Source organism: Rhincodon typus, chromosome 19, assembly GCF_021869965.1.
Source record: "Rhincodon typus isolate 14 chromosome 19, sRhiTyp1.1, whole genome shotgun sequence".
In the NCBI taxonomy this organism is placed as follows: Eukaryota; Metazoa; Chordata; class Chondrichthyes; order Orectolobiformes; family Rhincodontidae; genus Rhincodon; species Rhincodon typus.
This window is the reverse complement of record NC_063350.1, coordinates 37,542,367-37,555,333: the sequence shown is the minus strand read 5'-3', so window position 1 is coordinate 37,555,333 and position 12,967 is coordinate 37,542,367. Positions and strand designations below refer to the sequence as shown.

The window sequence follows — 12,967 nt, the reverse complement described above, 5'->3', positions numbered from 1 at the left end:
GGTACGCGAGGACGAGGGGGATTCTTTTTTGGGTGTTATTGCGGGGACGGGGTGTGACGGATGAGTTGCGGGAAATGCAGGAGACACGATGGAGGGCGTTCTCGACCAGTGGAGGGGGGAGGCGGTGGGGTAGTTGCGGTCCTTGAAAAACGAGGACATCTGAGATGTACGGGAGTGGAATGTCTCATCCTGGGAGCAGATGCGGCGGAGGCGAATGCCATCCCTATTCCCAATTCCTTCGCCTCTGCCGCATTTGCTCCCAGGATGAGACGAGGCGAATGCCATCCCTATTCCCAATTCCTTCGCCTCTGCCGCATTTGCTCCCAGGATGAGGCATTCCACTCCCGTACATCTCCGATGTCCTCATTTTTCAGGGACCGCAACTCCCACCCCACCCCTCAGTGGTCGAGAACGCCCTCGACCGTGTCTCCTGCATTTCCCGCAGCTCATCCCTCACACCCCTTCCCCGCAATAACAACCAAAGCAGAATCCCCCTCGTCCTTGCGTACTACCCCACCAACCTCCGGATCCGACGCATCATCCTCCGACACTTCCGCCGTCTGCAATCTGACCCCACCGCCAAAGACATTTTTACCTCCCCACCCTTATCTGCTTTCCGGAGGGACCACTCTCTCCGTGACTCCCTTGTCCGCTCCACACTCCCCTCCAGCCCCACCTCATCCGGCACTTTTCCCTGCAACCGCAGGAAGTGCTACACCTGCCCCTACACCTCCCCCCCCTCATCCCCATACCAGGTCTCAAGAAGACTTTCCACATCTGCCAATGTGGTATACTGCATCCGCTGTTCCCGTTGTGGCCTCCTCTACATCAGGGAAACCAAGCGGAGACTTGGGGACCGCTTTGCAGAACACCTAAGCTCGGTTCGCACTAAACAACTGCACCTCCCAGTCGCGAACCATTTTCAACTCCCCCCTCCTATTCCGCAGACGACATGTCCATCCTGGGCCTCCTGCAGTGCCACAACGATGCCACCCGAATGTTGCAGGAGCAGCACCTCATATTCCTCTTGGGAACCCTGCAGCCCAATGGTATCAATGTGGATTTCACAAGCTTCAAAATCTCCCCTCCCACTACCGCATCCCAAAACCAGCCCAGCTCGTCCCCGCCTCCCTAACCTGTTCTTCCTCCCACCTCAAGCCGCATCCCCATTTCCTACCTACTAACCTCATCCCGCCCCCTTGACCTGTCCATCCTCCCTGGACTGACCTATCCCCTCCCTAACTCCCCACCTTTACTGGCTCCATCCCCGCCTCTTTGACCTGTTTGTTTCCTCTCCACCTATCTTCTCCTCTATCCATCTTCTATCCGCCTCCCCCTCTCTCCCTATTTATTTTGGAACCCCCTTCCCCTCCCCCATTTCTGATGAAGGGTCTAGGCCCGAAACGTCAGCCTTCCTGCTCTTTTATGATGCTGCTTGGCCTGCTGTGTTCATCCAGCTCTACACCTTGTTATCACACAGTCATCTCCCTCTCTTTCATTGTCAAGATGATTGCGCAGCTCACTGCCCTACCAATTAAGGGCCATCTTTCTTCCACGTTTGCTGCTGATAATGTAAACAGTGGGACTACAAGCAGCAAACAGGAGAAAACCATGCTTTGATTGGAAGAAGTGTCTCCTTGCAGAATCTTTTAAGTGTACTTAGCCGCATATGGACTACCAGCCATGGGCTCCATTGAAGTTCTTTGATCTACAGTCTGGACAATAGGCCATCTATTGGATAAGCTTGCAAAGCTACATGCTTTCTCTACCTACTTGGCTCTGCTGTCTGGCATTAACAAGTTTGCGCAAAAGGCATGAGTAAGTCCTTCACTCAACCATGTCACTCGTTGTAGACATAGCAACTAATCAGTATTAAACGTTGCCAGAAGAAATGAATCCGCACCCGATCTGAAAGTTGATGGCCCTATATGAATACAATTGGTTGGGGTTCTCGTTGCTGAATGTGTGTTCACTGTGATTTTTAAAAAAAGTAGTGTTATGTGAAGCATTGAGTCCTCGAATGGCAGTTGTAGCGTTAATCAATATAATGTACTGATGAAGAGTTCAATCTGCTTCTGGAAGATTCTCAGTGCTTGTGGGCTAATGCCGTCACCGTTAAGGCATCTGGCACAATTTGTAATTGAAATGTGCATGCTTGCGTGCTTAGGGTGCTTTTTTGGACGCCCAGCTAAATTTCCTTAATGTTTCTTTCTGCTGCACAGATCTCCAAGGTCCATATGTGGCAGCAACTTTCATAAGTAGAAGTCAATGCAAGGGAACATTAACTCCAAAACCCCTCAGTACACAAAAACAAGTACTGTGCATCCATATTTGGTGCAAAATTATTTAACTATACTTCTAAAGTGTGAAAAATTCAAAACCTTTTAAAACTAATTTGTATATCTTTCTCTTGGGGATGGGTTCTGGTAGTGTAGACTCACCATGGCTTATTTATCATAATTAAATAATTTTGTGGAATTTTGTAACTAATGTTTTGGGGGTAAAGAACAATAGGAAATGTGTGTATGCATGTTATTTATATTTTTCACAAATATAATTTGTTAAGATGGTTCTGTGACAGTCTTCTCTCTGCAGGCTAAAGATACTTTCGGTTTCGAGATCAGGGTCACGGGAGGAGATATATATATAAAATGCACTTCTGTTGACATGGAGTTCCATTGTTAATTATTTGAACAGCTGTATTCAATTCAGAATGCGTAGCTGATGAAGCAAGTTGAGCAGTGATCCAGCTGTACCTCAGTGGGTAGATGACTCACCTGAGTTTGAAGGCTCCGAGTTCAAGCCCCTCGCTGGAGACTTAAAGCACAAAATCTAGGCTGATGCTCACGTTTCCTGTCTTACAATAGTAACTACACTTCAAAAAGAGAACTTTTGTTATGAAATGCTTTGGGATGGTTCTTAGCTCGTGCAAGTTGCTAGAAAAATGAGGTGAAGCATGTTGGAAGTTTTCGGAAATGATCAGCCATTTCCAATTTTATGGTGGTTTTGCATGGGGCTGTAATTGAAAAGAAACCTGATAAAATATGTACATGACCAATAAAACTCTATGGTGCAGTTGTCTGTAGAACTCATTGAGATAATCAACAAAGTAGATTAGGGGGTTTCTGTAATTGGCACCATGTTAACAGTTTTTTTGGATATGTTGTACAGTAGAGCTGATTATTGTAAAGTTGTAGGGCCTATGTTTATAGTTTTGAGGCTGGATTGCAAGGAAAAACATCATTGGTGAGATCATTCGGATAAAATTTTTTTTTCAAAGATTCATCGTTATCCTGTGGTCTATAGCATATCGTTCAGGTTTATAGGTCTTTAGTATTCAAGCAAAATAACAAAACAGTTTTGTCTCTGTTGCAGTGTGTGTTCTTTTAATGTTGGCAAAGGTAGAATCTTCCAAGATACATTCTGTATCTTGGGGATACTTAATTCATAATTGCAATGTACCTGCTAATTTTGCCATCTGACATTCAAACATGAGAAATTCTTGACATGCATTGAAATTTTTAATATATCAGATGTAGATACCATCAGTAAAATGTAAAATATGCATGGTTCTCAACTGTTTTTTTGCTTTTCTTTTAGTTCAGAACTAGAACTTCGGAAGAGGCATGTTGGCGAAAGTGCTTCAATGCCCACGCAGATGAGTAAACAGGTGAATCCAGGAAGAAGTGAAGAGGATGAAGTGGTGGTGGAAGAGAAAAACTCATGGTCACATTGGAAACCTTTTATGGTTAATGTATGTGTGCTCACTGCTCTTACAGCTGGGGCTTACCTCTGTTACAGGGTATGCTTTCATTGACAGATACTCCAGAGATAATGTATGTATTGCAGTACAGTAAAACAGATAAAATATTTGCTGTTTTGAAAAACTGGAGGGTCCATGTCTTAAGAAGCAAACCTAGTTTCTGAGGCTGGAGCTTGGGTGCGAATTATAGGGATATGATGATGATGATGATGATGATGATGATGATGCACTATGGTTTGTTGTAGTTCCATGGTCCCAAGAGCATAACAATCAAATCTCAGGGCCTTGAATATTCAGGAGAAAGCAGTAAAAATGCCAAATAGCTCTTTATTTTTAATGTGTGTGCGTGCGTGCAAGTGTGCTGGGGTAGGGCAGAATAATGTTGTATACTGCATTCTTTTGATATTGAGAAACTAATCATGTTCAGACATAATCATATCCTGTAACCCTGGTGTACTTAATTCATAATTACAATATTAGTGTATGTTTTGCTGTTTTTACAACCAAGTGAAAAATGCCCAATATGTTCTTTAGAAACATGATGTAGCATTTATGTTAAACTTGTGTTTTCTTCCCGAACACCTTTCAGTAATCAAAAATATATCTTTTCTAATGGATTTTGGGATGTGTCTGCGGTGAAATTGCATTAATCAAAGCAAAGCTTTGGCTTTATCTTGCTGCTTTCGTTAAAACAGGTTTGTTAAGAGGCTTCCACTGCCGCTCAGGGTATCTCAGCAAATTAGACCTCTTCAACTGTATCTGGTAAATATTTTGCATTACACATGTACTTGCTCATGCACAGACCATCAAAAAGCAAAGAAAATTAACTCACATTTAGCCTTCCGCTTACTCAGTGACTGTATAATGGAGGAGGGGTAATATAAAATACAAACATTTCCACCAGCATTTTTACAGCTGCGCCACAAAATGTAACCTGCTATGTTTGTAACTGAACATTTTTTCACTCCATATTTATTTGTGACTGTTGCCAATCTTTTAACAGTGTATTACAAATATAGCATTTTTCTTCAACCTTGTAACAAAGGCACATAGACAAGTTTAAAAAAAAAACTTCACGCCCGTACTGGAAACTGACTGCCAACTGCCCTCTAGAATATAGGGTACCAGTACTTAATGTGAGGGAAAATTGTAAGTAGTCAGTATATAGTCTGTTGTCATCAGAAAATAAAGTAATTAACATTTTTGGATCATGTATATCAAAATGCAGGGATACTAATGATGTATAATAGAAGATCATGTGTAAGCTACAGAATTGCTTTTTGGAATGATTATTAATGGTCTGGATTATCATGTATCCTGGCAGTTGTATATTGAATACCAGTGTAGTAGAGTGCATGCAGACTCCATTAGTGTCATTTAAATATGTAATTGCTCAGAATATGAAAGATGTATATCTTAATTACTACTGTGAACATGTGTACCATACATTGAAAGTCTTTGCATGATTGTTCTGGTAGGTAGTAATTCCAGTGGTTCTGACACTGACAAGTTATTCCTTCAGTGGTTGATTTCTCTGGGTTTTTATATAAAAGCGAGCATACCTGTGTTTCCAATCGAGTATGGCGTGTGTGTGTGTGTGTGTGTGTGTGTATGTGTGTGTGTGTATATATATTTTATATATATATATATATATATATATATATCTCAAGTGTGTATTTTTCTAATTGATGTAATTGAAATGTCACATTTCAGGTAGGTAGGATCAAGTCCAAACATTCCAAATTGCCTACAGGGCTTGCTCATGTCTTACTTCCTGTTGTCTTAAGCAAGGCACAGTTCTCCAGTTGTTTAACTTTGCTAGGTAAGGTTCAATGTTTGGAGGGTTTTTTTCAAGTAGTGGCTCTGAACTAGGCTGTATTCCTGTACAGAAATATGACTGGCTAATCTGGTAACTTCCTCCATTATATAAATTACCAGGTTTTTGGCTGATTTGAGGCACTTTGTAGAGTTTCAACCAAAAAAGTCTACATTTTAATAGCCTACATCAATGTTAAATCCTCAGCACTGGGGTATTATTTGAATGCAATCTAACGGAAATGAGTAAATAAGCTCAAATTGTAAGATGTTAAATTAAAAGGCTCTTGTATAATTATGTAGTTATGTTGTATGTACAGAAAATTAAAAGTTGGGTCTGGTATACCTCTTAAAAGACAGAAAATGCTAAATAGCTGCTTTAACGTAAACGAGCTATTGAGCTGCTGTGCTAAATGCCTTAATTAAAATGCTCCTTGGATCTTGCTCTTTCCAGAATAGTCATGCCAATAAGATAATTAAACAGATTAAACAATTAGATTGTGTCATTAAGTGTTTTGCACATTTTGATACGATGAACAGATTGTGGACCAGTAATATAATATAAATTTTCCACAAAAATGATCTTTAACAATTTAATCTAAGAGTCGTTGTGCTTTATCTCCACCAGTTGGAAAGGAAGTATGGTGCACACCACTGTAATTTTTAGCACTCTGCAAATGCCCATGTTCTACCTGGATACTCAGCATTTGTTGCCCATCCCTAATTGTCTTTGAATTGATTGAGTGGCTTGCTGGGCCATTTCTATCTGCAGTGGATCTGAAGTCACAAAGACCATGCTGTGTAAAGATGGCCAATTTCCTTCTCTAAATGAAACTTATGAGCCAGATAGGTTTCAGAACAATCAGTGGCAGTTTCATGGCACCATTATTGATGCCAGCTTTTTCTTTTTTATTCATTCACAGTGGGGCATTGCTGGCTAGGCACTATTTATTGCCCATTCCTAACTGCCCAGAGAGCAGTTAAGATTCAACCATTACTGTGGGTCTGGTGTCACATATAGACCAGACCAGGTAATGATAGCAGTTTCCTCTCCAAAGGACATCAGTGATCCAGATGGATTTTTCCGACAATGGATTCATGTCATGATTGGACTCTTAATTCCAGATATTTATTGAATTAAAATTCCGCCAGCTGCTGTGGTGGCATTCAAACCCAGGCCCCCAGAACATTACCCGAGTCTCTGGATTATTGGTCCAGTGGTAATACTGCTAGGCTGTCGACTCCCCAGATTTTATTTGAATTTAAATTTCCACCAATTTCTCTGGTGAGATGTAAAGCCAAGAGCACTCATCTGGGCCTCTGGATTTCTAGTCAGCATTACTACTAGGCCATTGCCTCCCCTAGTTATGCACACAAAATTTTGGAATTCCAATATATTATCTCAAACCGGTGGACAAATACATAGGACCTGGATCTTATGGAATGTCAGCTATTTGAAGAGTAGCACATCTTAATTATGAAATAAGCTCTTGCCTCCCCAAGACCCTTCCGTGATGCTGACTAAGTGAGGAAAGCAAGGCAAAAGGTATAAAATGATTGAGAACATATGAGTAGTTTGTTCAGTTTGGTAATATTTTTCTCTTTATAACTCTGGCAATGTGTGCAGTTGATTAATACAGTGACACCAGTTGTTCAATATGGAAACTTAATTCAACCTTGCTTTAATTGGCAGTGATCGTTATTCTTATTAACAGCAAATTTAGTCACTTGACTTATTAAAATATCTTTCCATTATCAATCTTTGTGCAATGAACCTCATGTAATTGAGATACTTCAGTTTATTCAAGTTTTTTAAAAAAAGAGCTTGGTCAAATATGTGAAAGTGTTGTAAAGGTGAATTTGGTCCAGGTTTTCTAGCAGATTTTGAATGAGCAAGCAAACATCAGTATTTGAATACCATAGTTTATTGTTCTGAAATGTTGAGTTTGAAGGTTTAGGGCAATGCAGAGTTCAGCTTTAACAATCAGCTTCCCGAAGGAAGTTATGGACGAGAGACAAATAGTCAACATTGTAGAAACTGACTTGTAGACTCTGCATCAGCATTCATTTGAATCTGATTTTTCGACAGGCTCATTCCTGTCTATCTGTGGAGAATTGAAGCTGGTCATTCACAGAGCCTTGCAGTACTGGGTTGTGTAAAAGTTTCAGCAGTAGTCATGAGTTTTTGTGTCATTTGATCACGTTTTGTCATCCATCCAATTAATGAAAAAAAAATCAACCACGTTGCTCTTAAACAATAGTCACATGTTTATCAGAGTATAGTTCAGTTGTCTGTTTTCTATTACCTTAGAACTTGAAGAGGCCGCTAACTCCAGAAGAGTCTACCTTCTCATCTTCTATTTGGTTACCATAACCATGAGAGAGAGTAGAAGAATTAGGCCATTCCGCCTATCACGTCTGATCCCCAATTCAATCATGGCTGATACATGTCTCCATCCCAATGCTCCTACCTTCTCGCCGTAACCCAAAATCCCCTTACTATCTATCAATAACCTATTTATTTCTGCCTTAAAGATACTCAATGAATTGGCTTCCACAGCCTTCTGCAACAGTGAATTCCATGGATTCACCACCCTCTGGCTGAAGAATTTTGTTCCCTCTATATATGTTGCGTAGGGCTGATCTGAAGCACTGTGATTTAAAGGGTTGGCCTTGGTAGGGTAGTAGTCCAGTTGCTCTGAGAACCTTTCTTGGGAAATCTAGTGACAAGGTTGCTACCTGAAAAACTTGATTTTATTTAGACGGTGGTTGTTTTTGCACGGCGGTTGCAGCAGACATGGCTGACAGGTTTGAAATGTGCAATTTAATCAAGCTGAGGCTACACAACAAGATCTAAAGTACTACACCATCGTGAGAATAGATTTGTTGAAGTGAGATGTTAAAAGGAACAGGGCATTATTAATCGGGTAAACAGGTTTTTGGAAGCTGACCAGAAGTCAATTTTACTAAATGCCTAGATACTGCATAAATGGCAAGAGATGATCTTCTAATGCTCTGTCAGAGCACAAGACAATGATTAGCTAATGGGTTTTTCCACCATAAGCCCCTTCTAAACCTCAAGCCTTTTACCTTAAATCTATAACCCTAGTTATTGACCCTTCTACTAGGGGGAAAACTGTCTTCCTATATCATCTGTCTATACCTCTCAAATTTATAGACCTCATTCAAGTCCCCCTTCAGCCTTCTCTGCTTTAAGAGAAACCACCAGCCCATGTAGTTTCTCTTCATAGCTGAAACACTCCAGCCCAGACAACATCCTGGTGAATATCCTCCACACTCTTTCGAGTGCAGTCTCATCCTTCCTAGTGTCATTCATCCATCATCTTCCTGTGCTTGTATTCAGTACAAATAAAGGCAAGCATCTGATATGTTGTCTTAACTACTTTATCTCCACCTGACCTGTTGCCTTCAAGAATCTGAATCTCATTGATCTTCTGTCCTCCCTATGATCCTAACATTCATTGTGTATTCTCTTGCCATGTTAGTCTTTCCAAAATGCATCATCTCACTTTTTTTCTGGATTTAATTCCATTTGCCATAGATATGCCCATCTTTATTGCCCTACAATCAGGCTTTCCTACTTGCTATTTACCACACTACAATTCTCATGTCCATACAAACTTATTGATCAGACCCCTTACACTCATGATTTAGACATGAATTCATATTATAAACAGCAAGGGACCAAGCACCACTGGACGCCGGCTTCCAAAAGCAGCCTTTGACCGTCACGCTCTGCCTCCTGCCTCTAAGCCAAATTTGGGTCCATTTTGCCAATTGCCCTGGATTCCATGGGCTCTACCTTCTTGCCCAGTCTTCCACGCTAATCCTTGTCAAAATCGTTACCGACATTCTTGTAGATCATGTCCACTGCACTACCGCCATTCACACCTCTAGTCAGCTTTTTGACTCCAAATGCTCTGATGTAGATTTTCCAACAAGTAGCTGCTCCCAGTCTACTTTAGCCAAAATCTGTCTCATTATATTAAAATCAGCTTTCCCCCAGTTGTGAACTTTTTTATTTGTGGTCCATCTTTGGCCTTTTATATTTCTACCTTGAATATTTTGGAGTTAAGAGCCCTCTCATCAAAATGCTCTCTCACTGACACTTCTACCACTTGTCCAGCTGCTTTGCGAAAAATTAGATCCTGTTTCTTTTAGGACTTTCTACATGCTGGCTTTAAAAAGTGCTTCTGGATATATTTTAAGAATCCTACCCTCGATCAGCCTTTCACTTTGTCTATCCCAGTTAATTTGGGGAAGTTGAAATCTCCCACTGTTTTATTAATTTTACACTTCTGTAATTTGTCTATATGTCTATCCTTGCACCTCTTTCTGACTGTTAGGAGCATGTGATAGATCCCCAAACATATGATTGCCTCTTTTTTGATTTTGGGTGCTATCCGCTCGGCCTGAATGGAGAGCTTACAAGCTATCGTCCCTCCTTTATTGCTGTAATTGACTCCTTGATAAATATTGCGATACCACCACCTCTTTTACACCCCTGTTTTGTCTGAAGATTCTGTACCCAGGAATATTAAGCTGTCAGTCCTGGCCCACCTCAACCATGTCTCCTTATTGCAGTTCTGTCATATCACCATGTGTTATTCAGTACCCTCAATTCATCTGTCTTACAAGACTCCTTGTATTTAAATGCATCCGACCTTGCCGAGCTTCCTTTGTGTTTTAACTTGACTGTGCATGCTCTGTCACTGACTTGGCTTTTCTTCTATATTTGTCTGTACATCACCTCCACTCCCTATCCCATTCCACTGCCAAATTAGTCCACACGCTCCTCTGCAAAGATATTGATCCTATTGTGATTCAGGTGTAACCATTGGATTTGTAGACGTTCCATGATCCCCAGAAACAGACCCAGTGATCCAAATCTAAAGCCCTCTCTTCTGCACTGACTCTTCAGCCATGCATTCACGTGTCTATCCATATATTCCTATTCTCTCCAGCATATGGCACTGGCAGTAATCCAGAAACTAGACTGCGGCCTTTGAGGACCTACATTTCAATCTACTACCTAGCTTCCTAAATAAAAACCAAAAGAACTGAAGATGTTGTAAGTTAGAAACAAAAACAGAAATGCTGGAAAAGCTCCAGTCTGGCAGCATCTGAAGAGAAATCAGAACTAATGTTTCGGGTCCGGTGACCTTCCTCAGAATTAGCTTCCTAAATTCTTGTTGCAAGATCTCATTCCTCTTTCCTCCCACGTTTAGTACCAATGCAAACCACAACCTCTGACTAGCCTCCCCTTTCAGAATTTCCTGCAGCCATTCAGTGACATCCCTGACCCTGGTTACAGGTGGGGCAGCATATCATCTTGTAGTTATGCCTGTAGCCACAGAAATGCCTGTCTGTTTAACTCATTCCTTTTTGGAGTTATTCCCCTGACGCAGTGTCAGTGTTGATTGCTGAGAATTTAAAACCTCAGACCTATTTCCAGAAGACTGTACATTCGTTTATTTGATATTGTGCATATTTTATATTATGGCAGACATGGCCTGATTTTCTCCAAGTTTGGCAAGCTTGATTTTTGTTTTGGACAATACTGATTTAGATAGAATTGTGTTCAATTAGTGTGGTACCTGCCTCAATATAATTAATAATATTCACCTTCTGTTCATTTCATATGGATTCTCTAATGTGTCTTATACATTAGTAGAAATCTGTGTCCCACTATAACTACACAATTACATTTGATCACACTTAAAGAATTCCAGCTTAGATCTTACTAATTTGGATTAGAAAATTAAGCTGAAATCAAACATAGTCATCTTTGGAGTCTTATCTGTTTGTATGTCAGTGTATGGATTTCAAATAAGCTGTTGAAAGTAATATTTTCTCCTCACCAAACCATTTGGCCAAATTAAGCTTCTGATTCCATGCCAGTAATTACTCCAAAGTGTAACTTGCACACCAGCAAGGGAGTGGTAGGAAAGTGCAAAAAGAAATTTGTTTAAAAAGTATTCTGTTGTAAACATTACTTGCCATCTATTGCAATGTTCAGAGTTCACAACTTAATTGTCATTTTAAACAAAAAAAAATTTTGGTCCAAACATTTTTATTTCCTATATAGTGTTGCAGTTTAGTGAATGATGTGAACCAGCACCCGTTCAAGAAACAGTATTGTAGTAGCTATTATCTGTAACATGGCATCCGAGTTTATCAATGGATCATAAAATTATGCAAAGGTGTGTTTCTCTGTGTAATTAAGTAGATTTTTGTTTTTTGTACTTTAAACGGATGAAGAATAGGGAAATCTTTTCAGTATTTTGTTTGTATGGCCTTGCCCATACAATTCTTAGGTCTGGTGTTGCAGAGAACCCTTCAAGTTAAGAACATAAGTACTACTGTTCTCTCTTTCTCCTGTAGTCTTCCCAACAATGTGATTGTTAACATTTTCTTTTAGAAACAAATTCTGTAAGATCACACTAATTTGCATAAATTTCAGGGATGTGTCTGACTTAACTGGAATTATTTTTTGTTTTAATTGATGTACTTTTGGACCAAATGCATACAATTTTTTTAAAAAATCTACCAACTTGTTTTCATTGTGATATGTTGAAAACAGCTTATTTTTATAAACTTTCTCAGTGGAACTGTAGCTTTAATTTAAAATGATAAATGAATTGCTTGCACTAAGCGTTTGTCAATAGCTTGACTTCAAATAAAACCATAAAGCAGAAAGTTTGATCATATGAATGTCCTCTCCTAAGTGCACTGCCAAACAACTTTGAAAGCTAAACAGCCCACTCCTAGAATTATGGTAAACAAACTGTGCACCATTTTTGTTCAATCTAGTTTCTTTATTATAGGTAAATTATAGGTAAGCACTTGGGAGCTAAAAGTTGCACTTTTCTGTATCAATAATCTTAAAAGAAAACTAAGATTCACTGACTTTTTACTTGAGCTGGTCTGATCTTTTAACATGTTCCTATTTGACTGTTTCACATTTTTATTAGCTTTTTGCCACAGAAGTACTAAATAGCTTCGTGTATTTTACTGTACAGTATCTTATGGACTAAGAGTAACTGTATTGCTATTTTCCAGGTAGCATTAGCTACTTATGCATGTATTGATATTGTTTGATTTTCTACGGTTTTATATTGTTCAACCATTTGACAAGAAAGAGGTCTGAGGCTTTTTAAGCATTTACAGACTTTGCAAAACCATTTAAAATTTTACCAGCTGGCTTTCACATGCACCACATTAATTTTTAATTTAAAATAAAAAAACAAATTGAAAACAAATCTTTTGTTTCATCGTGGTATATGTTATACTTTAAATAGTAAACTTCAAGACCTCCAGTTGTAAATTCAAAATTTTATCTATTTTTAAAGCATTATCAAATAAAGT

At 39.7% G+C, this 12,967-nt stretch overlaps 1 protein-coding gene across 1 annotated transcript in view; it reads left to right on the top strand.

Annotated features, from left to right (window-relative positions):
* LOC109936627 (protein tyrosine phosphatase non-receptor type 1) overlaps nt 1-12,861 on the top strand; it is a 34,809-nt gene extending 21,948 nt beyond the window's left edge. The window contains exon 8 of the mRNA XM_020535225.2: nt 3,601-12,861. Coding sequence (XP_020390814.1) covers nt 3,601-3,817 — 217 coding nt within the window. The 3' untranslated portion in view covers nt 3,818-12,861. The remainder of the gene's footprint in view (nt 1-3,600) is intronic.
* Nucleotides 12,862-12,967: the final 106 nt, after the last annotated feature.